The sequence below is a fragment of the Lactuca sativa genome, chromosome 9, assembly GCF_002870075.4.
Source record: "Lactuca sativa cultivar Salinas chromosome 9, Lsat_Salinas_v11, whole genome shotgun sequence".
Classification (NCBI taxonomy): Eukaryota; Viridiplantae; Streptophyta; class Magnoliopsida; order Asterales; family Asteraceae; genus Lactuca; species Lactuca sativa.
Genome location: NC_056631.2, coordinates 222,660,249 through 222,685,883, shown reverse-complemented (window position 1 = coordinate 222,685,883; position 25,635 = coordinate 222,660,249). Strand labels below are relative to the sequence as shown.

Sequence of the window (25,635 nt, the reverse complement as noted above, 5' to 3'; positions counted from 1 at the left end):
AAAATGAAATTGTCAAGTTAGCCCAGGAATTTGCAAGGAAGGATGTGGAGCGTGCGTTTTGAGTCTTCAAACAGAAGTGACACATAATCAAACATCCAGCACAAGCATGGGATAGGGAAAATTGATAAATGTGATGAAAGTGTGTGTTATTTTACATAACATGAAGAAGATGAACAATATACTCAATCCATCTGCAGTAATACAAGTTGGAAACTCAACATACTTTACAAGGCTTTTGGAAATACAAAACAGTAAAACACATCACAATCTACGTCAAGATTTGCCTGAGCACATATGGCAACGACAATTCGAAGAGTACAATGACAATGACGACAAGGAGGATGAGGACGCATACAACGTCGAGGACAACGATGACGACGAGTAGTATTTTTTTTTTAAATTTCAATGTTTTATTAATGTTATTTTTTTATTAGTAAAATGTATGTTGAATTTTAAAAGTATTATTTTTATTTAAGTTAATGTTTTTTTGTAATTTATAAAAATTTATTTATGTTTAATAATTGTGTTTTTTATTTAATATAATGTCAAAAAATAATAATAATAATATTGAAAGATAACCATTTTCAAGAGTTAGTAAACATATAATGGAGATGATATGAAGGTTTCTAATAAACATACATATAGTGACCAACCGGTGGCCTAACACATTACTCAAAATTAGATATATGAAAAGTGAGACACGAAGAGAGTAATAATTTAAAACGTAAACTAAGTATTTTTCTTTTTTGCCTCAAACTACACACATATTTTTCCCTCGCTTCAATAGTCGAGATGCCAATTGAATCCAACGATACACAAGATCTGAATCCACAGCCTTAAATTTGTTTTTATATCTCTATCCATATTCCAAAGGCCTAAAATATATAAAGCTATAAAAAGAAAGGGAAAAATCTCAACGTCTAACATCTCTCAACTTTATATTTTGGATATAGTTTGCAATTGGTAATTTGGTATTATCCCCCTATAGCTCATCCTGCGAGAAGTAAATTATAAAAAAAAGGGAGGGTTAAATGGTAATTTAAGAAATTAGAATTTGAACTTTAATTTTTATTAGTATTATTTTACCTTGATATCATTATCATCTGCTTCCTCTTCCTCCTCGGGTTCGGCTTCATCACCACTATCATTGCCCTCATCATCAGCCTAAATTACATTCATCTCATAATATTAAACTTTTTACTTATATATAATATAATTGTTTCTTTTTCAAGGAAACGAAACCTTCCAAATGTGTCACAACTTTTTACAAATTTGCCCTTGTTGGTTCTTTCCTTCCCTTTTCCAAAGTGTGCTATCATTTTCTCAGATATATATATATATATATATATATATATATATATATATATATATATATATATATATATATATATATATATATATATTTTAAATTATTTATCCATTCAGCATTAAATGGAAAAGAAAACAATAAATAGGGACTAAAATTTCCATGTTCCATTGAGAATTCCATGGTGGAGTTTTTTTGTAAAATGTTTTCTGGAAGGAATGAAATCTGTCAATGGAATTGGAATCTAAGGAAAATCATAATTAGTCACACTTTTGAAAATGGAAAGGAAATTTGACAATGAAAATTAAATATTCTTTATAATTTGTATTATATTTTATACAAAATTTGTTAATTGTAAGTATATAAAACTGTTTTTTTTGTTTGTATTTATTTAATTTTTATGGTAGTTAGATCTTCTTCATAGAAATGAAGAACGGAATTCAATTCCGCCCACACTATGGAATGGAATCTCAAATTCCAATTCCATCGGAATCAGCAAACCAAACACACTCTAAAAGTGTAGAGAGAGAGAGAGAGAGAGGGCATACATCAGAATCAACATGATCATCCTTGGATTCCTGTAAACAGAAACCAGTGAAGAGTATAATAGTTAGAAAAAGAAAACCATTAAATAAATAATTTTTTATAACTTAACAATAACTTGGTTTCAAAAAAATTGAGAGATCTCCTTACATAAAAAAAATGAAGTTCAAAAATTGGGAAAAAAAAAAAATCATATCATACCTCTTCCTCGCGTTTCTTTTCTAGTTCTTCAAATGCAGCTTTTTCAGCCTAAGATGATGATCACAATCATTTAATTATAACATGAGAATATATATATAATATGTTATAATAGAAAATGAGTAAAAGTTTATATAGTTATAAAAGTAGCTTACATCTTTTTGTTTGGCCCAAGTTTCTTCCACTAGTTGTTTGGCATATTCAGGATCATCACATATCAATACATTGTCAAACAAAGTTCCAGATTTTACCTGAAAAATAACATAACACCAATTTGAGAATTTTATATTTGATTTAAATTTTTATTAAATATATTAAGGCAAAAAAGAAAATTACCTGCCACAACTCAATGCCAACATACTTCAGCTTGGGGAATACATAGAGATCAGGGTCATCCTTAAAATCTAAAATTCAAAAACAAAAAATTAATGTCAACTAGTGTTTTGTGAGATGGAATCAGGGAAAGAATGGAATTGTTCTTTTCATTGAAAATTTAATGATTTTCATTGATTTACAACTTTATTTTCTAAAACAAAAGTAAAAAACGTATTGTTATTATAATCTTATTTGGGTTTTAATGAGATTTTATTATGTTTAATCTTTCATTTTGTAACTAAAAGGTTCATATAATATATAAGAACAGAGTTGTATCATTTTTTTAAAATGTCACATTTCTAATTAAAATACAATTTCATCTTCTAAAATAACTAGAAAATAAACTTTCTATCATGTAACCTTATTTGGAATTTAACGAGTCTTTATTATGTTTATTTCTTTTTTTGTATATATTAAATATAGACTACAGATAAATTTATACATTATATATACATATAAATATGAAAGAAAAGAAACCTGGGTTGTCAATCATGGGTGCCTTCCACTTCCCTTTGTAGTTGGGGTTCTTGATTTTCTGTCAAAGGGTAATAAACATTTTTATAAAACATGATTAGTATAAAAAAATGTGCATTTAAAATTAAAAAAAGAAAAAGAAAAACACAAACCTTTGCCTTCCATGGACCCTTGTATTCAGGGTTTGGAATAGTTGGTATTGTCCATTCACCATCTTCCTCATCATCCCAATCTTCTGGCTGAAATTTTAGTTCAACTTATTAAAAACTAACAAATCACATAACACTAAAAAGTAATAGAAAATTAAATATTAAAAATCCCACCTTTTTAGCATCTGGATCCGGAATCTCCTTTGGGATGTCATCATAACCCTGGCAATCAAAGAATATATTCAGTTTTTTATTCCACTTGGATCTTAAAGAGAGAATCAGTCAAACTATAAATGGAATTTGAAGGAATCTGACAGAATCAACAAATAAAACAAGCCCTTAATGTTATATTACCTCAGGCTTCTTATCTTCAGGATCAGAGATGTATTCCTTCTCATCCCAATCTTCAGGCTATCATCATCAACAATACAAAAATTAGTAATACTAAAACCAAATGAGAACACTCTTTAGCCACCACAAACATGTACAACATTTGAAATTACCTTTTTGGCCTCAGGGTCCTTTATCTGTTTTGCTGGAAGAAGATCCCAATCAGAGTACAAACTTCCTGTTTGTTTCTCTTCATTGTCAATGAGGATACTGTAAGTAGCATCAGGGCGTAGAATAAAGGTATAAACATGTGTAAGTTGATCAGTTTCACAAGGAACATCTTTCTTGATCAATTTGTTTTCTCCATTGTATGTAAGAATTGCATGAACCTTCTTTGTTGCATACCCACAAATATCAGGTCCAAACATGATACTACATTCAAAACAATATTAAAACTTTTCAGAAACAATAAAAGGAGAAAATATAAAAAACATTAGAGAGAAAGTATGTGTTTATATGTAAATAACCTGTAAGGGGTATCGCCACCAAATTTCTTTTGATCCACATCACCACTAAGCAATTTCATGTATCCACCACCACAATCAAGCTTTTGCTCATGTTTGACAGAAAATTGGAAGACTAGTGTTTTATCCTTGTTGCTGAATTCAGGGTACTCAGCAGATATGGCATAAAATCTGTAGTCTTCACTTGTTTGTATACCTATTGTTAAAGGGAAAAACAGAGTTTGTCAGCTGTTTATAAATTTAAAAAATAAATAAATAAATAAGAATTTCTTTTAAAAAGCAAATGGGAAAATGTGTTACCTTTATCATTAGCATCTCCGTTCCATTTACCAGATGTGTAATTCCACTCCCCAGCCATGTTGTCCTCTTTCTTCCAGTCAGATTTAACCCACCGGCTTTCCCATCCATCTGATGAAATGTCAATAATTCAAATTAGTAGTTTATTTTAACCAAAATTAATGGAAATGCTGAAATCTTATTACTTGTGTATGGTTTCCCATCTAAGAACCGGGAAATAAGAGGATCTTAAAATTGGGACAAGGCACATGCTTAAAGATAGGGATATTTACTATAAAGAAATTATCATCACATAAACCCACATTCATCACCTGATACAGCAACTAATGGCTAACCATACATGTTTTGCTGATCTAACATCAAGTGAAACAGCGCACCTAAAAGAGCGACAAACTATTCATAATTCTAATCAGGACAGCAGCATTGATGATCGTAAATAACAGTATTGTTCAAAATCACGTAAGAGTCAACTTGAATCGTGAATAGCCGTAGGTCCACTGGAATTAAGCCGAGCAATTAGCAAAACCAATTTGATAAACTATTGATTTAACACACTCAATTCATTTCATCTCCACAGGGACAGATCAAGCTGAAAATTAAGTTACCCTAGCCTAGTAAAAACAAGTTAACATAAGATAAATTCACGTTAATCTCGATTGCTCTCACAGATGAACTACAAATTCACATTTCACCTAACTAACTAAAATGAAACCAATCGGATCGAATAATACTAGCATAATCAGACGCATATCTCCAACTAAACGCAAATGTCAAAAAAGGTCAAATTCGATTCAAGATTTGAGCAAATGCATAGCTAAGTTCGTTCAAAAAGAACGTTAATGGAAGAATCACCTTCAAAGCGCTCCTCGAAGAACACCTTGGCAGAAGCAACTGAAATGAGCAGTAGTAGAGAGAGAAATACAATCCCGCTAAATTTCCGTGTCGCCATGACCAGAGAGTAGAAAGTGAGATCCCGCCGCTAGAGCAAGAAAGTGATAGTAGGGTTTATAAGGAGGTCGTCTTATGGTCGTTACGTTTGTATCAGTGGAGGGAAGAGTGACGTGGACGAATTAAAGCTAGCCATGTCAGACCAGTTTGTCATAAAGTGCAACGTGGCTGATGTCGATTGGGTGATCCAACGATCTTGCCATGTAGATATATGGGTTTATGAAAATGCCAAATTACCAGGTTAACCCTATGTTTATTCATTTATTGAGAATATTGATGCCCATCAATAAAACCGTATTTTATGTTAAAAGGTAAATCGAGTAATCTAATATTTTTTTTGTGTGTTTTTTAAAATTATAATTTTTTTTAAATAATCATTTATTTTGGAATTTGAGTATTTCAGACTCATTTTCGGGTGGGTCGGCACATTACCGTGCCTCCAAAATTCTGATTACGGACTATCGGTTCGTGTTCTGGATGGGGAATTTGATATTCAAATTCTGTAATATAATTTGAAAAAATTCAGACCCTTGCCTTCATTCCAGATCTTGCTCCGACTTTCCGATTCGATTCCGACACGCGACCCCGATCCTAATTCTGATCTCCGACACACAACTCCGAGGAACTGTTCCAGAATGCGAGGAACTGTTCCGGAACACGAGGAACTCGTCATGAACACGAGGAACTAGTTCAGAATATTTGTCAGTTTTCGTTTTGGGATGAAATGATAACACATTTTATTTGTGCAGCACGACATGTTTTTTGATGCACACATTTCTCCAATAGAATGTGCCAAAAATCCCCCAAATAACACAAAAACTTGCATATTTATAACTTGCAATGGTCACGTCATGACCATATATGTGTCACATCGTGATGAACAATTGAACCCCGATTTTGCCACGTGTCTCGGTGACTCGTCATATGTCACGTCTTGATGACTATTAGTCATGCCGTGATGATCTATTGTTCACGTTGTGGTAGTCAAAGATTGACCCTTTAATTTGACCTGTGTTGACTTTCTCAAAATAACAACATACTTTCATCTCTTCAAATAGTCGTAACTTTCTCATACAAACTCCATTTTCAACAAACTTTATATCCACGAAATCCTTATCACACGAACTACAACATTTCTCAACTATATTTTATTAAATAACACATCTCAAATTAAAGCAAGTTAAGGCTTTATCTCATCTGTTCATCTCACAACGATCTATATCTCTTAGGGTAGTGTTTGTTAAGAAAACAAATATTACAATGTTAGGGGTTGGGGGAGCAGGAAGAAGCGATGGCCTTCTTCTATTTTTTTCCTTTCGAGATAAACAGGAGAACGAGAGAATAAATATAGAGAAAAAGAGAGAATCAACAACATGCAAGGAGTCCGGTGGTGGGTGGGACTTGGGAGTAAAATCATGTAAACGCAAATAAAGGGTGGTGGTAAAGTGGGGTGGGGTGGGTTTTTTTTCTTTCTTTAAAGCAAAATTATATTAAAAAAGGAAAATAAATTGAAAAAAAGGTATAATAGTAATTTCAGATCAAATTTATAATAAACAAAATCATAGAATCAGCCATGCAAATCTTAGAAAGCATAGGGACCATTTTTGTCAAATAAAATTAATAGGGACTGAAGTTGTAATTTTTAATAAACCATAGGGACTTATGTAATTTTGTTTTTAATGTATTTACAACTAGATATAAAACAAGCATACATCATATCATATCATATCATATCATATCATATCATATCACCATATCATATCATATGATATTATAAAGGAAACATTTTTTCTTTCACCACATTCATTTGAAACTCTCATTCATTTTCCTTTTACCACATTCATTTGAAACTCCCATGACTTTTCCATTTCTTTCTAATAATGATTATAAGTTGGTTAATAAGGTTAAATAAATATAAAAACCTAAAGTGTAATCATATACGTAGTATAAACTAAATTTCAATATTAAAATAATATATTTTCTTCTACTTATAAAGTTATGTTTTTTAACTTTTAACATATTATACTTAATTTATTAGGTCTAATATATTGTTGTATATAAACCATTATCATTTTAAAGCTATAACTTTTGAGCAATTTGTATAAAATACTTAAATTGTTGATTTAAATATAACCTTACATGATCAACTTAAATATAAGTTTTAGTTCAACTTAAACAACCTAAAGAATATTTTGTAAATAGTTAAAACTGATAAATTGTAGTGTCTTTCTAATAATTGTAACACCCCAAATTCAAGAGGACCTAGAAAGGACAAAAAAAACCTCAAAATCAGGAAGCGACTCGTCAAGTTAATGGGACGACTCAACAAGTAGGAGCGTGATTTGGGCCGCGGGTTTAGTGACCGACTCGGCGAGTTGGTCTGGGTTTGGAAAACCCTAATTTCGGGACTTGGTACCCTATTTAAGGATCTTATTCCCCTTCTCTTGGTCTCTTCTCTAGCCTCCAAGACCATAACCGTAGATCTCGAAACCCTAATGCTTGTGAGCCATTTTTTAGAGTATTTTGTGTTCTTGAAGTCAATAAGAAGAAGAGGAAACTTGAAGGCTCAAGGAAAGGCTTGTAGATCCAGGAACCTCTTGCATCCCCCTCCATTTTCTAGAAAGAAAGTTTCAATATTGACCATTATGCACATAGATCTCTCCTTTGTCACTTTTAGGGGTTTTTTGTAACATCCCAAATTTCGAGTCCAAAAATTTCATTTTAATTAACTGATTATAAAAACATTCATAAGAAAACTACGTAACAATATATCATTTTGTAAATCAATGTATCATGTCTGAAAACCCAAATCATATAATAGCAACATGTCAGAGTACAGTCCCAAAATATCTCAAGTGCGGAAAATCAATGTGTGTGTATGATGTGCTGCTACCACGCCAGCTCCTCCCCCTTCGCTGAAGAGGTTCCTGAAACCAAAACTGTAAACTGTAAGCACGAAGCTTAGTGAGTTCCCCCATCATACCACATAACATACATATACTGTCAGACATATCTGGGTGCCCGACCTGCCCCTTCGGTCCTTAAGACCGGATACTGCCTAGCATACATGGGTGTTGGTCTCCCTTTCGGTCCTCTTGACCAGATACTGACTAGCATATCTGGGTGCTAGTCTCCCCTTCGGTCCTCTCGACCGGATACTGGTGACTATTTCACCCCCTTACCACTACCACATAACACATATCACATAAATCTATCTAGCATGACTGGGTATGACTACCCCTTCGGCCCTATCGACCGGTAATCTGGGGACTATCTCCCCTACTGTCACTAGCACATAGCATCATATCATACTAGCACATAAACATATCAGGTAGTAGCAAACCTAGATGAATATCACAGAGAAGATCATCTAATCATACAACTCCTACTGATGGGCCGGTATTGTGGCCGTAGACCCACCGCTACTGGAAGGTAACTCACTTTGTATGAGTAGTTGTTGATAATCTATGCGGGAAACCTCTGTCTGTTGCTGCTCCGGAAATCCTCCAGTTATAATCCCCACAAAACACTCAGTCAGAATTTGATATATACTCTTAGGATAAAATGACTATTTTACTCCTAACCAAGTCCAAATCAAAGTCAACTTCCAGTTGACCCGACTCGTCGAGTTGGGCCGTCAACTCGTCGAGTCCCTAACCCTTTACCCGAACTTATCCACGACTCTACTCGTCGAGTTTAGCAACGAATCGACGAGTTCCCTTTCTATATGAACATCAAATGAACCTTCATCCGACTCGCCGAGTTGTATGAACAACTCGTCAAGTTCACCTTCATCTGATAAACAAGTATTGTCCTTGACTCGTCGAGTTGTATGAACAGCTCGTCGAGTTCATCTTCAACTTTTAGGAGATTGCCTTGGACTCGTCGAGTCTGTTATAGCACTCGTCGAGTCCCATGAAGTCCAGGTCTAAGGCTAAGTCCAATACGTTGGGTCACTCCTTTGGACCCTATAACACCCCTTTAACACTCAACTAGGTTCCTTCGAACCCAAACAGAAAAGGGGAGTCAAACCTTGGACTCGCCGAGTCGAGGTTGTCCAAGTATCATTTCTCGATTTTTGATGTACAACACTTGTCCAGAAGACAGATCTAGGCTCCTACAATCGATCTAGCACGTAAAGATACAAACTTTACGTGCATGCATGGGACTTTGAGCTCCAAAAAGTTTCCAAAGAAGCTCCTAGGTTGCATGGAGCCTTCCATGGGTGCAAAAGCAACCCTTTCCTACCTTGTGACCCCTCAAAGGTCCTAGATCCGAAGTTTGACCCCTAACCATGCTTGCAATCATGGTTGGTTTCCACATATGGCTTATAAAAGCCCTAAATCTCTCCAAAAAGGGATCTAACAAATGAACAAGCAAGGTATAGACTTTATACCTTCTGGAAGCTGCAAAGGAAGCACCAAATCAAACTCCTCTGGTCCTCCTTCGATCCTCTAAGCTTTTCCCTTCTTCCTTGACACCACAAAACACCAAGATCACTCAAAAGCTCTTAAATCTCTCCACACACAGTTAAGGTTCGCTATGACGGGTTTTTGGAAGCAATAGGGACGAATGGGGGCGGAATGAGATGATTAAATAGGGTGCAAGTCCTTAGATTAGGGTTTTGTCCAGTTAGAGTCTACTCGTCGAGTCTAGCCGCTGACTCGACGAGTCCAATACTTAAGTCCCGCATCTCATCCCGCTCCTACTCGAGGAGTTGGGCCTTCAACTCGCCGAGTCCCAGGACAAAATGAAAAATACTTAAATAAAAAAAATACATACCAGGAACTAGGTGCTACATTTTTAGTCCAAGAACCCTAGCATGAGAAGAATGGACGTCCTAAGGGCTTATGTTTTCAGATCTAGCACCATTAAGGGTTGTTATGGCATAAAGGTGCAAGCTTTATGCCATAGGAATCCCCATGCAAACATAAGAAGTGTTCTTTTGGCCTTTTTAGCTCAAAAGGCCACGAGTGGAGGAAAAAGGCAGGAGATTTGCATGGTTATGAAGTGGTTAGGTCCAGATCTATGTTTTGGATACTTTGTACTCGACTGAAATCGTCTGAATAGAATTGGACTTAGGAGGACTTGACGAGTTGCTCTTAGAACTTGGCGACTCAGGTCATTTTCTTACCCAAAAAACCCTTCTGTTAGCGGGTGTGTTGAGTTGGTAGAAGACTCAGCCAGTTGGGTTCATTATGGACTTGAAGATCATCGTACTCGACGAGTTCAAGGAATGAGCTCAGCGAGTCTAAGGCAATATCCCTAACTTATGAAAATGGACTCGACAAGTTCAAAGGTGAACTCGGCAAGTCAGTTGTAAAAGGGTCCCAATATGTTTGAATGTGAATTCGACGAGCTCAAGGAAGACTCGACGTGTAGGATCGATGAAACGACCCAAAAATCACGACTAAAAATTTCTTTTAAAACATTAGTAAACCATGTTTATAAAAACGTATCAAGTCATAACATAATTTTCGAGCATTAAATTCAAAACATAATCTCATTATCAGAGTAAAACATTCCCCAGGCTAACTGACTATGGTGTGTGCACTGCAACCTCTCCGAGCTCCTCTTTTGAAAACTGAGTACCTGAAACCAAAACTGAAAACCGTGCACGAAGCTTAGTGAGCTCCCCCAAACTACCACATACCATACAACATATAAAGCACATACTGGGCCTTACCCACTGCATCGGACCAAAGTCCGGAAACTGCCTCGGGTCGAAGCCCGGACTAACTGGGACCATGTCCCCTGCATCGGACCGAAGTTCGGAAACTGCATCGGGTCGAAGCCCGGACTAACTAGGACCATGTCCCCTGCATCGGACCAAAGTCCGGAACTGCATCGGGCCGAAGCCCGGACTAACTGGGGCCTTGCCCCCTGCATCGGACCGAAATCCGGAAACTGACTGGGACCTTGTCCCCTGCATCAGACCGAAGTCCAGACTAACTGCATCGGACCGAAATCCGGAACTAACTGAACAAAGCATATCATGAACATATCAACTAACATGGACACACATATATTGCATGCTGCATCGGGTCGTGACCCGGAACACATAACACATAAATCCTGTCTGAGCCACGAAAGCATCAAACATACTAACTACTGCATCGGACCGAAGTCCGGAAACTACTGCTAGCTAAACGGGTCGGCATTGTGGCCTTAGACCCGTTCCTACTGGAAGGAAACTCACGTGAACTGCTGAGCTCTGCCGATAATCCTCTAGCTGCTACTCGACAATCCCTTGAGCCGCTGCTCCTCTAGCTCTCCGAGCTATCAATATCAATATGACACTTAGTCTGACAGTCCTCTGAAATTCAACTAAGTCAACTCTGGTCAAGGTCAAAATCCTAGTCAAAGTCAACCTTCCAGGTCAACCCTACTCGCGCGAGTCGACCTACTGACTCGTCGAGTTCATATGCTCAGGGTCCTTCTATTCGCAACTCGACTCGCCGAGTCCAACGATTATCGAGTCCTGTCCTGACCAACTCGCTGAGTCTCCACCCGACTCACTGATTCGAGTCTCAACTCGAAGGGTTTGGGGTTTCGCGACCTGACTCGCCGAGTCCACGAATAGACTCGTCGAGCCCTAGGCAATCTTCAACCAACTCGTCGAGTTGTTCTTCCAACTCGCCGATTTCATGCCCAACTTCATCCGACTTGACGCGTTGTTCATCCTACTCGTCGAGTTCCTCCTCATCTTCATGCTACTCGCCGAGTCCACTCGAAGGACTCGCCGAGTCCATTCATATCTACATACATGCAGAGGACTTTTGAGTCATGCATGGACTCCAAACTGTAGATCCACTCTTCTAAAGTCTATTCCTTACGTAAAGTGGCAAACTTTATGTGTGGCTAAGGAGGTCTAGGCTCAAAACACTATAAACTAGGGTTTAAGACAAAGGGGCTTAACAATCAACCCAAAAACTGATGCTTTATGATTCTCTAGGCCAAGATACACTTAGATCTGAAGTAGCAACTTCAGATCTGAGCTTCTAACTCGAAATGGGTCTTAATCAACCATAAAACCCCCAAATCTCATAACAAAATCGATCTAGATGCAAAGAACGGAAAATGGCAGCTTAATACCTCCAAGAAGAACACAAACTGAAGTAGATCTCGGATCTACACCTCTCCTTTGAAGCAACCTTCTTGATCTTCAAGTTCCTTCCAAGATTTCCTTCCTCCAAAGCTATTTCTCTCAAATGATGGAGTCTCCCACGAAATCTAGGGTTTACAGGTTCTCTAGGATGATATGGAGGCTGAGGGAGGGACATAACACCCTTTATATAGGATACAACTCCCAGAATTAGGGTTTTCCTCACACAGACCAGACTCGTCGAGTCTCATTGGCCGACTCGCCGAGTCGGTCACTTACTCCCCGACCCGGATCCCACTCGGACTCGCCGAGTCAACCCCTAAACTTAGGGTTTCCTTTCCTTTCTTGGTCTTCAAAACTTTGGGTGTTACAACTCTCCCCCACTTAAACTAAACTTCGTCCTCGAAGTTTGCGATGGCCACCGCCTGCGATCTGCCTCCAATATCCCACCAATTAATCCAACACTAGCTGCCTACCTTCGCTGGCCTACCGCTCGGTCATTCTGACTATCATCAATCCTTGCGGATAATAGCCTCGGGTCACCCTGACCTTGAACATCCTGGAACACAACTTACTCAACCGACAATTCTTCTGGTACTCACTGAGTACTGCACCAAACCTATAGGGGTTCATCCCTTCTTTTACGCGATTCCCTTGCCTTCCCAAGGCGATGCTCCATAACTAACTATCTCCTCTGTCACTGTGAAGATCCTATCTTCACCAATCCAGTACCCCTGCTAATTCCAGTACGGGTCAACACCGCCAGCAACCACTGACACTCCTATCTGACATAACTTGGTGCCGAGCACTCCTCGATTTTGACTAACTGAAATCCACCATAGACTGCTTACCCGCAATACTTACTGACCTAAAATTTCTGCTATTCCTCATCCGCCTTTCGGATGAACCGAGACCACCCTGGTCCTTACGGATGTCTCTACTTCTGGGTTATCGGTCTCCTACCGGTTACTACACCCCATCGCAATCTCCTAGTTGCTTTCAGCGACTTCTGAAGATACCTCGACTATTTATAATTGTTCTATCCCCTCTGCCACTCATACTGAAACTATCTGAAACACTGAACTGCCTGCAATACTGAACTGCCTAGAACACTAAACTACCTGAAACACTGAACTGGCTGAGGCACTGAACTGACTGAAACACTGAACTGACTGAATGGCTGCTTCCCACAACATCTCAAGACCTTCCTGGTCTCCAATCATTCATCGGTTATCTGCAATACTAGGTTCCAACTCAACTGTGGAGTCAAAGGACTCCTCACTTAGTCGCCCCCACGACTTCTGAACGAAATCTTTCTCCGGAACTAGTTTCTACTAGTTATCCTGTCACTATGGCTCTAACAACCTTCCGATCCACCAATCAGGTCCAAACATCACATCCTGACATCATTAATTCCACGACTAACAACATGTTGGCTTCCAGACTGACGGTAGCTCTGAACATACCTGGACCCCAACGGTCCACTGCTACTCTGATCTCATAACTGAGGTGACGATCTATTGACAAATCGCCGACTTAACCATAACTGAAACACTTGGGAAATCCGAAATCTAACCCGTGGCTTCCCATATCCCCACTACTGCACCTGAACGGGTGGATACTACTGCTTCCCCCCGCCCAACAACGCACTCATGCTGCCTACCAACCTGATAAAGGCCACGGTTACGCCCGCAGACTTACAACTCTCTAATACTACCTGGCTGCTAGTGAATGCTACGGCTACCCCCGCAGACTTACAACACTCTACTACTATCTAACTGCTAGTGAATGCTACGGCTACCCCCCGCAGACTTACAACACTCTACTACTATCTAACTGCTAGTGAATGCTACGGCTACCCCCGCAGACTTACAACACTCTACTACTATCTAAGGACATCCTGACTATCCCTAGTCCTGCTAGTGATTCCTCATCCTGATTTCTCAAAACCAGCCCTCGGACATCGAATGCTACATCAACCTCGACATTTTATATCCTTGATACACTTAGCGGTCCGTCGAGGAATTCTTCGGCTTGGTTCCCAAACCAACCGTCTACTAATCCGGATACATGAAACTATCGTTGGGAAGTTTCCAAAACCCCCAACTCCTAAACCCACACAACCCTGCATGCCGTCTCTGCCACTGACTACTAACACGAAAGCATCTCTCGCTAACCGTTCTCAGGATCCTCATTTCGACTTACTATGGTCCTACAGGCGGTCCTCCAAACCTGAATTCCCAACCAGATACTAACCATCTCGATCACATGAACTCATTGTTGGGAAGTTCCTCAAACTCCCAACTCTGAACTCCTTAATCCATCAATCGCTGCACTACTATCCTTTCATCTCAGAGGTCGTGTACTCATTCTGGAACTGTGTGCTCTTACTCTTGTATACTCGGAGGGTTCTCCCCCACTTGGATTCGACTAACTCCTTACTGTTCACTGGTCGAAAGGATTCCTAACCTTCCTTCCATTAAAAGGGTGATATGTTGTCCGCCAACGTTTACCTCCGTCGGCGCTCCAACTAACTCTTACCAGATTCGCACCCTTCCTACTTTCTAATTGAGCACCCTTCGATCCTTAACTTTATTTGCTTTAGGGACTACATCCCGAGAACCTGCATTTGGGGTGCACATCCCCAACCCACTTCCTTACTGACCGCTAGCTACTCCACTAAAAACTCTGGGTTATCACTACTGAAAATATAACTGATCATTACCCGACTAACGCCTTCCGCAAGTAGTAAGGCTTTACTGCATCTTACACATACATGCTACAGTTACTGTATCCGAAGTAACCTAATCTAGAGGGAACGACCTCCAATTTACCATTCTAATTCCAAGGTATGCAGATGGCATAAAACTCAGTCACAAGCAGGTAGTATAATACCCCAACACTTAAGCTTATTGATAACAATGCAGCAACATAACAATAATATCACAAATAATAGTTAACAGGAAGGTAAAAGATACATACCTCCATCACTCAGCGCTGCTTGAATCCTTGCTGAAATCAACCGGAAAACTCGACTCCAAGCCGTGGGCACCCTTGCCCGGCCCCAATGTCCGTTGGTGGCTCTCGAAGTCCCAGGGGCAGGGGCTGGCACCTGCCCTGCTGTATACAAACTCGGACAATGGGCCTTCTTGTGGCCCCTCTGATTGCAATGGAAAGATATCAGATCAAGTCCCTGGGCAATGGCAACAACACAGTCTTTGCTAAAATGACCAATCTGGCCACACTTGAAACATCCAGCATCGCCACCACTTCTACGCCTGCACACACCCATGTGCGTCCTTCCGCACTTCCCGCATCGACTGCGGCTCTGATAGTCCCTCGTCCTCAAATCCGAACCCTTGGGCCTCTTACCCGAACCTGTGGCTACCTGAGTCTCATCCGTTTTCCTCTTCCTTTCCGATTCCCTGCCCGTCGACTGAACAACAGCTGTATGATCCTGGAGGTTCGCGACCAACCTATCAGTGATCCTCACGACCATGTCGGGCAGATCCTCGCGAATGGCTCGCGAAACCTCCTCAACTATCCAATCATGCAGAGGTGTCTCTTGGAGACAGGATGCCCCACTCACTCCTGTCCCCTGATGGCAAAGACTAGAAATGGGATCTCCCTCCCTGATGGATCCATGAACTCCATAAGAATCGGGATCTAGACGAGCCCCAATCTGTCCTGAAACTATCCCGGCCTTAAAGGCCTCAAGATGACTGTCTATACGCTCCAAAATGGCCTCTCTAACCGAGCCGAAAATCACGGGAGTCTGATCAATGATGTTGCGCATGATCTCTGCGGAAATGAAATCCCTCATCTGATCATCAAGTTGCCCGGCTCCAGAGCCCGAGCCAGATCCCTCCCCGACACCTGAACTGTTAACTGGTAACTCGCGCAATGTCACAATGCTGAAAATATAACAATTCCTGATCAATTAACACACTACTGCTGAGGGATCTCTCACACACTCTACTAGTTTCTTGGTTTTGCCTTGGCCCTTCTTGAATCGAGTACGGATCCTCTGCTTTCAGTAGTACGGGCCCATACTACCTTCCACATCTATCCGTACTTTCCTCAAGAGTTACCTCAACTCCACCAAGTCCTATTTTCTCTACTACTGATCTCTGCTACTACCTTCCTAGGCTTGCCCTAGGGAACTTCTGACTCCACCCAAACCAGTCCTCAGCTGCTGAAGGCCTCCTTGTAATGCCAATTAGCCACCACCTGAATACCATCACATGCAATGAGGCTCGGATAATTCTTTGAGTAAAAGTCTCGTCCCTACAACGGTTAGACTCAAACGAGAGCTGCGTAGTAGAGCCAAATCTAGCACTCTGAGATTATTCAACCCTGATCACATGTGATGTGACGTATTCACCTAATGGCTAACTCCCATCACTCAGAGTCCCACAAAGCACAAAGCAAGCAACATTCGGATAAAGGAAACATACTCAGGCAAAACTATTCTCATGACAAGAAACTGTACTAGCATACAATGCTAAGCTTATACTATCAGGCATAACCTACACATGCTATTCTACTACTGTCTACTCAATACTAGCATGAAACTCTTATCAATCAGAAACACATAAAGCAGGCACATAAGGCATCCTCCTAGATCCTTAGTCCTATACTAGCATGTTGTTCTACCGAAACTGAAACTGGAACTAAAACTGAAACTGAAACTAATGATCATAAACTTGTATGGGTAATTTGGGAGTACTTACTTGAGCTCGGCTGATTGCATGCACCACACCCTTTTCTCTTTTCAAAATTCTTTTCGCTTTTTCTAAACTCTTTTCTTTATACTTTTTCTAAAATTGTTTTCTTTCCTCAAAATTCTTTTGTAACCATAGTTTTTCTCTTGAAAACTTTATACCTCTTCCTTAGTTTGAGTTCAGACACACTCGGGAGTGCGCCCGAATCCCTCAAACCAAGGCTCTGATACCAATTTGAAACGACCCAAAAATCACGACTAAAAATTTCTTTTAAAACATTAGTAAACCATGTTTATAAAAACGTATCAAGTCATAACATAATTTTCGAGCATTAAATTCAAAACATAATCTCATTATCAGAGTAAAACATTCCCCAGGCTAACTGACTATGGTGTGTGCACTGCAACCTCTCCGAGCTCCTCTTTTGAAAACTGAGTACCTGAAACCAAAACTGAAAACCGTAAGCACGAAGCTTAGTGAGCTCCCCCAAACTACCACATACCATACAACATATAAAGCACATACTGGGCCTTGCCCACTGCATCAGACCAAAGTCCGGAAACTGCATCGGGCCGAAGCCCGGACTAACTGGGACCATGTCTCCTGCATCGGACCGAAGTCTGGAAACTGCATCGGGTTGAAGCCCGGACTAACTGGGATCATGTCCCCTGCATCGGACCGAAGTCCGGAACTGCATCGGGCCGAAGCCCAGACTAACTGGGGCCTTACCCCCTGCATCGGACCGAAATCTGGAAACTGACTGGGACCTTGTCCCCTGCATCAGACCGAAGTCCGGAATAACTGCATCGGACCGAAATCCGGAACTAACTGAACAAAGCATAACATGAACATATCAACTAACATGGACACACATATATTGCATACTGCATTGAACCGTGACCCGGAACACGTAACACATAAATCCTGTCTCCTCACTGTGTGCGTGGGTCTAAGGCCACAATGCGGCCCATTATGTTTATGTATCGTAGGAAGACCTGGGGGTTAGCCCTAGGTACTTATTGTATATGTTCTGGGTTACGACTCGATGTCGGGCGAAGCCCGAGGAATGTTAGGATGCTTGAGGTCTTTGTGATTCTTGCATGTGTCAGTACGTGTGACATCCCCAAAATCACGGCCAGAAAAGACCGGTTTGTTTATGCTTTATTTAAAAATCAGAGTTACATTTTAAATGAAAGTGTTGCGGAATTTGTCCCAAAACAAAATATGATAAAGATTTATCAAAAGCATTTCCATAGAAATGTATTTCATTAAAAGACTTGGGATGTCATGTTCGTACAGATCAAAAGCATAAACAGTACAATATAAGCCTTACTACATTATTTCATATCTACAGGCCTATATCCGTAATCCCTCGTCCAAAACATCTCATCTATGCTCATGCGCCACTACCTGTAATACATAAAGCTGAGTGGGTCAGGCTTGGGAGCCTGGTGAGCACATAGGGTTTTCAACCCACAATAAATAAGTTTATTAATTTCATCAATCAACAATAACCCGATTACCCGTTCCCGTTATCCTCACTTTACGTCCCTAAACACCTATCATAAGGGACCTAGCCTAAGGATCATCATCGGGACGGACACTACTGCTAAGGGGATTCCTCAGCAATAAATGTCCTAAAGGCAACCATGTGGGGGATGGAGTACACCGGTGAACACATCGTTCACAAACACCTACAGGTTGCGAGCCTGCTAGTGTTCCACTGGACTGTCTAGAAGAGTCTGTGGTCGTCATCCATACTCCGCTAGATGACAGAAACAACAACATCAACATCGAGGCCTCTCATCATTTTATCACACATCAGCTATTACATCTACCCATGTTTTACCCCAACATTTTCGTAGATATAAAATACATATACAGTTTAAATCATTGAAAACATGTATAACAATGTTCATCCAGCATAGATAGCAAGTATTCAGATAATATGCACACATAGCACGTAATTTATATAAAATACTTCATATCTATGTGTAAGCTGAAAGTAACTATGCACTCACCTGATTAGGTGGTGACTCAGCACTCGTTCAGCGCTTCGATACTCTCAAAGCGATATTCCTTCGATAAAACCTAGTATCGATACCACTAGGGTTTAGTTTAACGATAACCGCGACAAATTAATTAGTCCGAGTATTATTAAGCGTTAATAATACTCGATATAACTCATAATAATAGCCCAAATAATTATTTTAAGGACCTAATAACATTCCTATAATTATTTGAAAGCTATATTAAAAATTGCGTAAGCGTAGCATACTTACAGCGAATTTTATCGAGAACCGGAACTTAATTGGAGCAGCGTTTCGAAACCGAAAAACTCCTTTTTCTCGAGACTCCGGGAGCCTCGGGGCTTCCCTAGGGTGCTAGGGGGTTCTTCCTAGGGTTTAGGGGGTTAAAATGGGCTAGAGAGAGAAAGTAATTTAGAGAGAGAGTGAGTTTTGGTGTGAAAATGAGGGCTGTCTTCGGACCCCTTTTATAGGTGCGCAGCTCGGACATTACGCTGGGCGTACCGAGGGTACGCTGGGTGTACTCCTCGGATAAGAACTCCAGCTCGGACCCAACTGTCTTCCACTCGTCGGATGGATCAGACCGAGGTTACGCGGGGCGTTCCGGATCTCGTACGCGGGGCGTAGGGCGAGGCTTCGTGGCATGATCCGAAGCGAGATCTGAATCATCATCCGACGGCCCACAACGTGCCACGTCATCAATCCTCATCAGCCTTCGCAAATTCAATTATAAACTTTAAAAATTCATAACTTTCGCGTACGATCTCCGTTTTCGACGTTCTTTATATCCACGCGAAGGTGGGAACGTACTCTACAACTTTTGTTTAGACTCCGTCGGCTAATTTTGGCTCGATTTTAAATTTTATATTATTAACGGGCCGGGACACGATTGGTCCGTTAAATCCTCATAACTTCTTCATCCGACATCCGTTTTCACCCATCTTTTTCTCGTTACGCTACCCTTAACGAGATCTTCGATTCTCGTTCAGGTCGTGTCGGCTAAAAACCGCTCGATCTAATATTCGAATTTCGGGCTGTACACTACTATTCCGAAACTTCGAAAAATCATAACTTCTTCATACGAAGTCAGATTTGGGCGTTCTTTTTATCGATGTTCTTATTTTAACATATTCTACGACTTTCGTTTAGATCGCTAAGGCTAAATCTCGCTCTATCGTAAATTCACTATTTACGCTTCCCGGTGCCGTGCCGGTTTTACCGTGAAACTTCGACGGGTCATAACTTCTTCGTTATAACTCGGATTTCGGCATTCTTTATATGTACGGAAACCTTGAGACATATTCTACAACTTTATGTAGAGATATCGGGATTATCTTATACTTTAATTTTGACGCTTATTTTTATTATTTATTAATTATACATTTATAATTAAATTATAAGCACATAAATACACATAATTCACATAATACTCAAATATTTCATCTTTATTACTTCAAAAAGAGTTACAAGAGTTGACCTAGACTATTACATTGACAAAAATGCTTAGCCCTGAAACCCGGGCGTTACAGTACGATAGGTTCGAGACCAAGGTCCGATGCCGAGGTAAGCCCAAAGTACGTATACATGGTAGTATGTTCCGGACCGGGGGTCCAATGTCGAGGCAAGCCTGAAGTATGTTTAGATGATAGCATGTTTATGTACCGGGGGTTCGATGTCGGGGCCGTCCTGAGAAAGGTTTATATGTTGTATGATAGATTATATTTGTTGTTTGTGTGATAAGTATCTAGGTTTGCTACTACTTGATATGTTTTTTTGTGCTAGCATGATATGACGTTATGTGATAGTGATAGTAAGGGGAATAGTCCCCGGTTATCGGCCGATAGGACCAAAGGGGTAGTCTAGTACCCATCTATGTTAGATAGTATGTATATGTTATGTTATGTTATTATGTGGTAGTGGTAGGGGTGAAATAGTCCCCATAACCGATTGAGATACACCGGAGGGTAGGTCGGGCACCCAGATATGCCCGATAGTAGGGTAGGTTGAGCACCCCGGTATGCTCAGCAGGGTAGGTCGGGCACCCAGATATACCTGACAGGGTAGGCCAGGCACCTAGATATGCCTGCCAGTATGTGATTATGCTTACGTGGTCTGTGGTAGGTTGGAGAACTCACTAAGTTTCGTGCTTACGGTTTTCAGTTTTGGTTTCAGGTACTTCCAGTAGCGGAGGGAAGAGCTCGGGATAATCGCACGACACAGACCAAGAAGTTTAGCCTATGATGTTTTACTCTGATAAAAAGTACATGTTTGAAATGATACCCTGATTTGATATATAAACCTTTGTTTATAGATAAAACAATTTGATGACTTATGTTTTTATTAATGTTTCAAAAAGAAAATTTTGGTCATGATTTTTGGGATGTTACAATCATTATTATAAGTTGGTTAATAAGGTTAAATAAGTATCAAACCTAAAGTGTAATTATAAATAAACTAAATTTCAATATTGGAATAATATTTTTACTTCTACTTATAAAGTTATGTCTTTAACTTTTAACATATTATACTTAATTTATTAGATTTAATATGTTGTTGTATGTAAACCATTATTAGTTTAAAGATATAACTTTTGAACAGTTTGAACAAAATACTTAAATTGTTAATTTAAATATAACATTACAGGGTCAACTTCAATATAAATTGCAGTTCCACTTAAAAAACCCAAAGAATATTTTATGAATAGTTAAAAGTAATAAATTGTAGTGCTAAATGCAAAAACTAAATTGTAATATCAATTTAACTAAAATATTTTCTAAAGATAATTTTATAATCGTTAAAAGTTTTTAAATAATTAGCTTAAAATAACATACAATAAAACATAAAAAAAAATTATTTGATGTTTTAAATAATTACAATGATAGAAATTAAAATGTTAAGAAAATAAATTTAAAAAAAAAAATAATTAACAATAACAACAACTATAAATAACATTAAACTATATATTATATTTAATTTTATTCATGAGTAACCCGTAGGTAAAGATCATTCAAAAGATGGAGATTATGCAGTTTTAAAACGTGTATATATTATCATTAATTCAAATAGTCAATATATTATATCAAATTAATATACGAATTATTATATCAAATTTAACAATAATGTTATTGTTATATTTAAAAAAAACATTTATTTGTAAATATCTCAGTTATATTTTAAAAAACATATATTTTAACAACAATGCTTATGCGAGGACATTCACCTAATACCATTATAAACCTATTAAAACTCGTAATAAATGTGATTGACATTTAATTAAAAATTGGGAAAGAAAATAATACTTTAGAAACTTATTTGTTTTAATAAGATAAACAAACAGAAGGTTAAACAAAATAAATAAGCTAATATTTTATTATTTGTTACAATATCTTAAAATGCCAAAAAAAACACACAAAAACCGTGTGTGATTTATCAATCTACATGATCGTTTATGATCATGTTACATGTCAAAACTTACATGTTTATTACAAAAAACACACACACACACTCACACTCACTCACACACAGTCCTCCTTCTCAAGAGGTTAAAGTGTGAATCTAATGTTGCTCTCTGTTTATCTACATTTCCAAATTAAAAAAACAATTAATCGTTTTATGTCCAATTCGGGTTGAATTGTTGGTACCCATTTGAGCATCCCAAATTCTCTGTTCCAGTCTCCCATGAATCCGCATAAGGATTTGGAACACTTATCCGATAATTAGATTCTTGGATACTAATTCTAGAATTAACAAGTAACCCTGGAATCCTATTGTTTATGTAATCACTTTCTTCCGACAACATTTTCATTCCTGGTTCTTGAATCGGGATAATGGTGTCCTGCTCATAATATGGTAGGAAATGTTTTTGCATTCCAATAGGAATTGTGGGATTCCCTTCAAATTGAATATGTACTCTATCTTGATACTCATCTACATGTCTTAATGTTCCTTCATCTGAATAATAGAATAATGGATCAATCACCTAGTTTCTAAAATAAAAAAAAAACAAAAGTGTTGAGTTTTACCTAAATTTGGTAAAATGGGAGCATGATCTCTAAGAAAATGATTGGTTGGTCGATGATGTGGATCCATGTATGAGTAATCCACATAGTGATTTGGGTCATTGTAGAAAAATGAGTAGTTGTTTATCGGGAAAGGTTGTTGGCTTAAGTTGAATAGTCGATTGTCATATTGAAGAAGCTTCTCATATTGCTTATCGAGGACTCCGGGAGCAAATACAATTGAATGACGCCTGGAGAAAAATCATATTATTTAGAAACCGAAACCGATAGGTACTGTTAATGTTAGCATTATTATAGATATTATTGGATTTATGTAATAATCTAAGGACTATTATTGTCATTAGACCTTTTATGTTATACTTTAACATAAAAACACCAATGACAATAATAACGATGACCGATTCAGATGTGACTTCTGAATGGTTCCGTTTAGATATTTGACCCTTAAGTAGGTAGGTACCTGCAAATAGATGCTTGACCCCCTGTAAAATCTGTAGATTGTTTCCATTGTGTATGCTTTCGTGGCTGGGGATTAATCTCTCGGCCGAATTGCGGTGGTTGGTTTATCTGTATACATATTATTTGTGTCATATAAATAAGATCCACAAAATGGAAGAAAAAAAAAACATTTCTAGATGAGAAATAATCTGAACCTCAACTTCTAGATGTCCTGGCTGGCCTTCATATATTAAGGCTCTAATTGCTGATATTTCTGACCATTGTATTTCAATCTTGCTCTTTAAAGGCCCATCTAGAAACTCCCAAACTAGTTTCTTCTTTGCATAATAAATTTTGGTAACTAAATCTCCTTCATTTCTTGAAACTCTCTACAAACATTTTCAAATGATTTCGAATTTAGCCGGTAAATAAAATGTTTGGCTTTAAGTGTGTAATAAATATATCCGTGTTGATTATTAATCAAATGTCTTGCAATAAAGCACCAAAATTATTGAAATTTGTGTACCAAAATCGAAGTTACTATACGCATGGTGACTACTGATGGACAAAGAAGTTCATCATGATTGAAAAGTTATCTAGAAGGAAAAGTTGGACGATCCAAAATGAAAACTATTGCATTTTTATGAAATGGAATATGTTTGTTTGATTACTTTACTTTTCTAATCATATATGTTATACTTTATATCAAATCAACCAGAAAACAAATTACGTCATGGCAGAAACCATGAGAATTTTTTTTCCGATTCTTACGAAAATTTTGGTTTTGACTTTTATTGACCAAACCAATCGAGTTTCAAAACGGATATGGATTAGTTAAAAAAAATTGTATCCGTAGCTATTGACAGAAGTTTCTTAGTTTTTCCTTTTTCTGGAAAGAGTTTAAAACTTTAAAATCATTTTGTCTTATTAAAATTATATTATTATAATAATACTCTACTTTTTATAAGAAAACTACAAAACAAATAACACATGTATATATATGTGTGAATAAGAGTTTTATTTTCTATCTAATTTTGGTATAGTGATAATTTGATGCAATGACACGTGTCAAGCCTTTTCTTCACCTTATGTATCCTTAATCAAACAAAAAGTATATGGAAAATAAAAAAAGAAAAGGAACCTTCCAAGAACCGATCTGTAAAAGAAGAGCAGGGAAATTTGAAGCCTTCAACTTCTCAGGAGTCGGTTTAGAATTAGATGATGAGTTCTTGTGTAATTCCCTTTCTTGAGATAGCGTCATTTCTACCAAATTGATTAGAGAATTCGACTTCCTTAAATTCAAACCAATCGGACTTCCTCCCTGCAAAAGATTAAGTTACAGATTCAGAACAAAATTTCACATTGTTATACTCTTCTAGATCGATTTAGTTAAACCAAGTTGATGTAATGTAATTCGAAGAAAATACAGTGAGGTTTATGCACATGCAGAAACATTTTTGTTTGATGATTGATAGAATCGAACTATCGGAGGGTGTAGGGTGATTTTCATGAACAATAAGATTAGAAGAGAGAACCTGTGGATGGAGATTGAGATTGCGATTGTTGGAATCAGTTTGATACTCGAATCCTCCATTGTTGCTGCTTCCTTCGAGTGTTGCAGAAACAGAGACATTGGGAGATTCGGTATAATGATGATCGAAGCCGCCATTGTGCTCCCAGTTCGTATAGAAATTTTGAATATTATCATTCCTCATTGATGCTGAATCTTATCGAAAGATGAAATTGATTGCAAAAGCTGTTGGTGATGAGTTGATGACGACGGAGGTGAAGGTGATTTCAACTGTTCCTTCCCACTCTGGTTGATGGAGGATTCGGGGGGAAGAAAGGGAATGGAAAGGGAGGGGGATTTAAAAGGGTTTGTGGGTCCTTTTCAGATTGATCTTTTCTTTTGACTGGTTGCGACACTATCTAAACTTAACTTAAATTAAAATAAATAGTTACAAAAATAAATAAATAAATAACCAATAGTATGTTTTTTAATTTCATAAACATGAAAAAAAGTTAATAAGAATAGTCATAATTTATGTATGCCACCAACCCATTTTAAAAAATCTAGGTTGCTTGCAAGAATGTTTTTTTTAGATTTCAGTAGGTCAAACACCTATAAAACCTATAAAAATCAACATAGCCTATGGAAACCATTTTTTTTTTAAATCT

At 38.2% G+C, this 25,635-nt stretch overlaps 2 protein-coding genes across 2 annotated transcripts; both read right to left on the bottom strand.

Annotated features, from left to right (window-relative positions):
- Nucleotides 1-713: 713 nt before the first annotated feature.
- Nucleotides 714-5,208, bottom strand: LOC111878895 (calreticulin). Its single transcript, XM_023875374.3, has 14 exons — nt 5,049-5,208; nt 4,200-4,307; nt 3,903-4,095; nt 3,549-3,807; nt 3,400-3,456; nt 3,220-3,267; nt 3,049-3,135; nt 2,900-2,957; nt 2,384-2,451; nt 2,203-2,298; nt 2,051-2,098; nt 1,855-1,884; nt 1,087-1,164; nt 714-994 (listed from the first exon to the last, which is right to left on the bottom strand). The coding sequence occupies exons 1-14, from the start codon at nt 5,143-5,145 to the stop codon at nt 983-985; spliced, it is 1,239 nt and encodes a 412-aa protein (XP_023731142.1). The 5' UTR covers nt 5,146-5,208; the 3' UTR covers nt 714-982.
- A 17,133-nt stretch (nt 5,209-22,341) lies between these two features.
- On the bottom strand, nt 22,342-25,288 carry LOC111878924 (uncharacterized). The gene is made up of 6 exons (XM_023875415.2): nt 24,993-25,288; nt 24,599-24,778; nt 23,673-23,846; nt 23,480-23,586; nt 23,023-23,249; nt 22,342-22,951 (listed from the first exon to the last, which is right to left on the bottom strand). The coding sequence occupies exons 1-6, from the start codon at nt 25,170-25,172 to the stop codon at nt 22,611-22,613; spliced, it is 1,209 nt and encodes a 402-aa protein (XP_023731183.1). The 5' UTR covers nt 25,173-25,288; the 3' UTR covers nt 22,342-22,610.
- Nucleotides 25,289-25,635: the final 347 nt, after the last annotated feature.

Coding starts and splice junctions, on each gene's coding strand:
- LOC111878895 (XM_023875374.3), bottom strand. CDS start 5,145: ATGGCGACACGGAAATTTAGCGGGATTGTATTTCTCTCTCTACTACTG. Junction 3,808..3,902: donor GGTGGCGATACCCCTTACAG/GTTATTTACATA, acceptor TTTTGAATGTAG/TATCATGTTTGGACCTGATA. Junction 2,299..2,383: donor TTGGCATTGAGTTGTGGCAG/GTAATTTTCTTT, acceptor GTTATTTTTCAG/GTAAAATCTGGAACTTTGTT.
- LOC111878924 (XM_023875415.2), bottom strand. CDS start 25,172: ATGAGGAATGATAATATTCAAAATTTCTATACGAACTGGGAGCACAAT. Junction 24,779..24,992: donor ATCTCAATCTCCATCCACAG/GTTCTCTCTTCT, acceptor AATCTTTTGCAG/GGAGGAAGTCCGATTGGTTT. Junction 23,250..23,479: donor GGTCAAGCATCTATTTGCAG/GTACCTACCTAC, acceptor ATTTTTCTCCAG/GCGTCATTCAATTGTATTTG.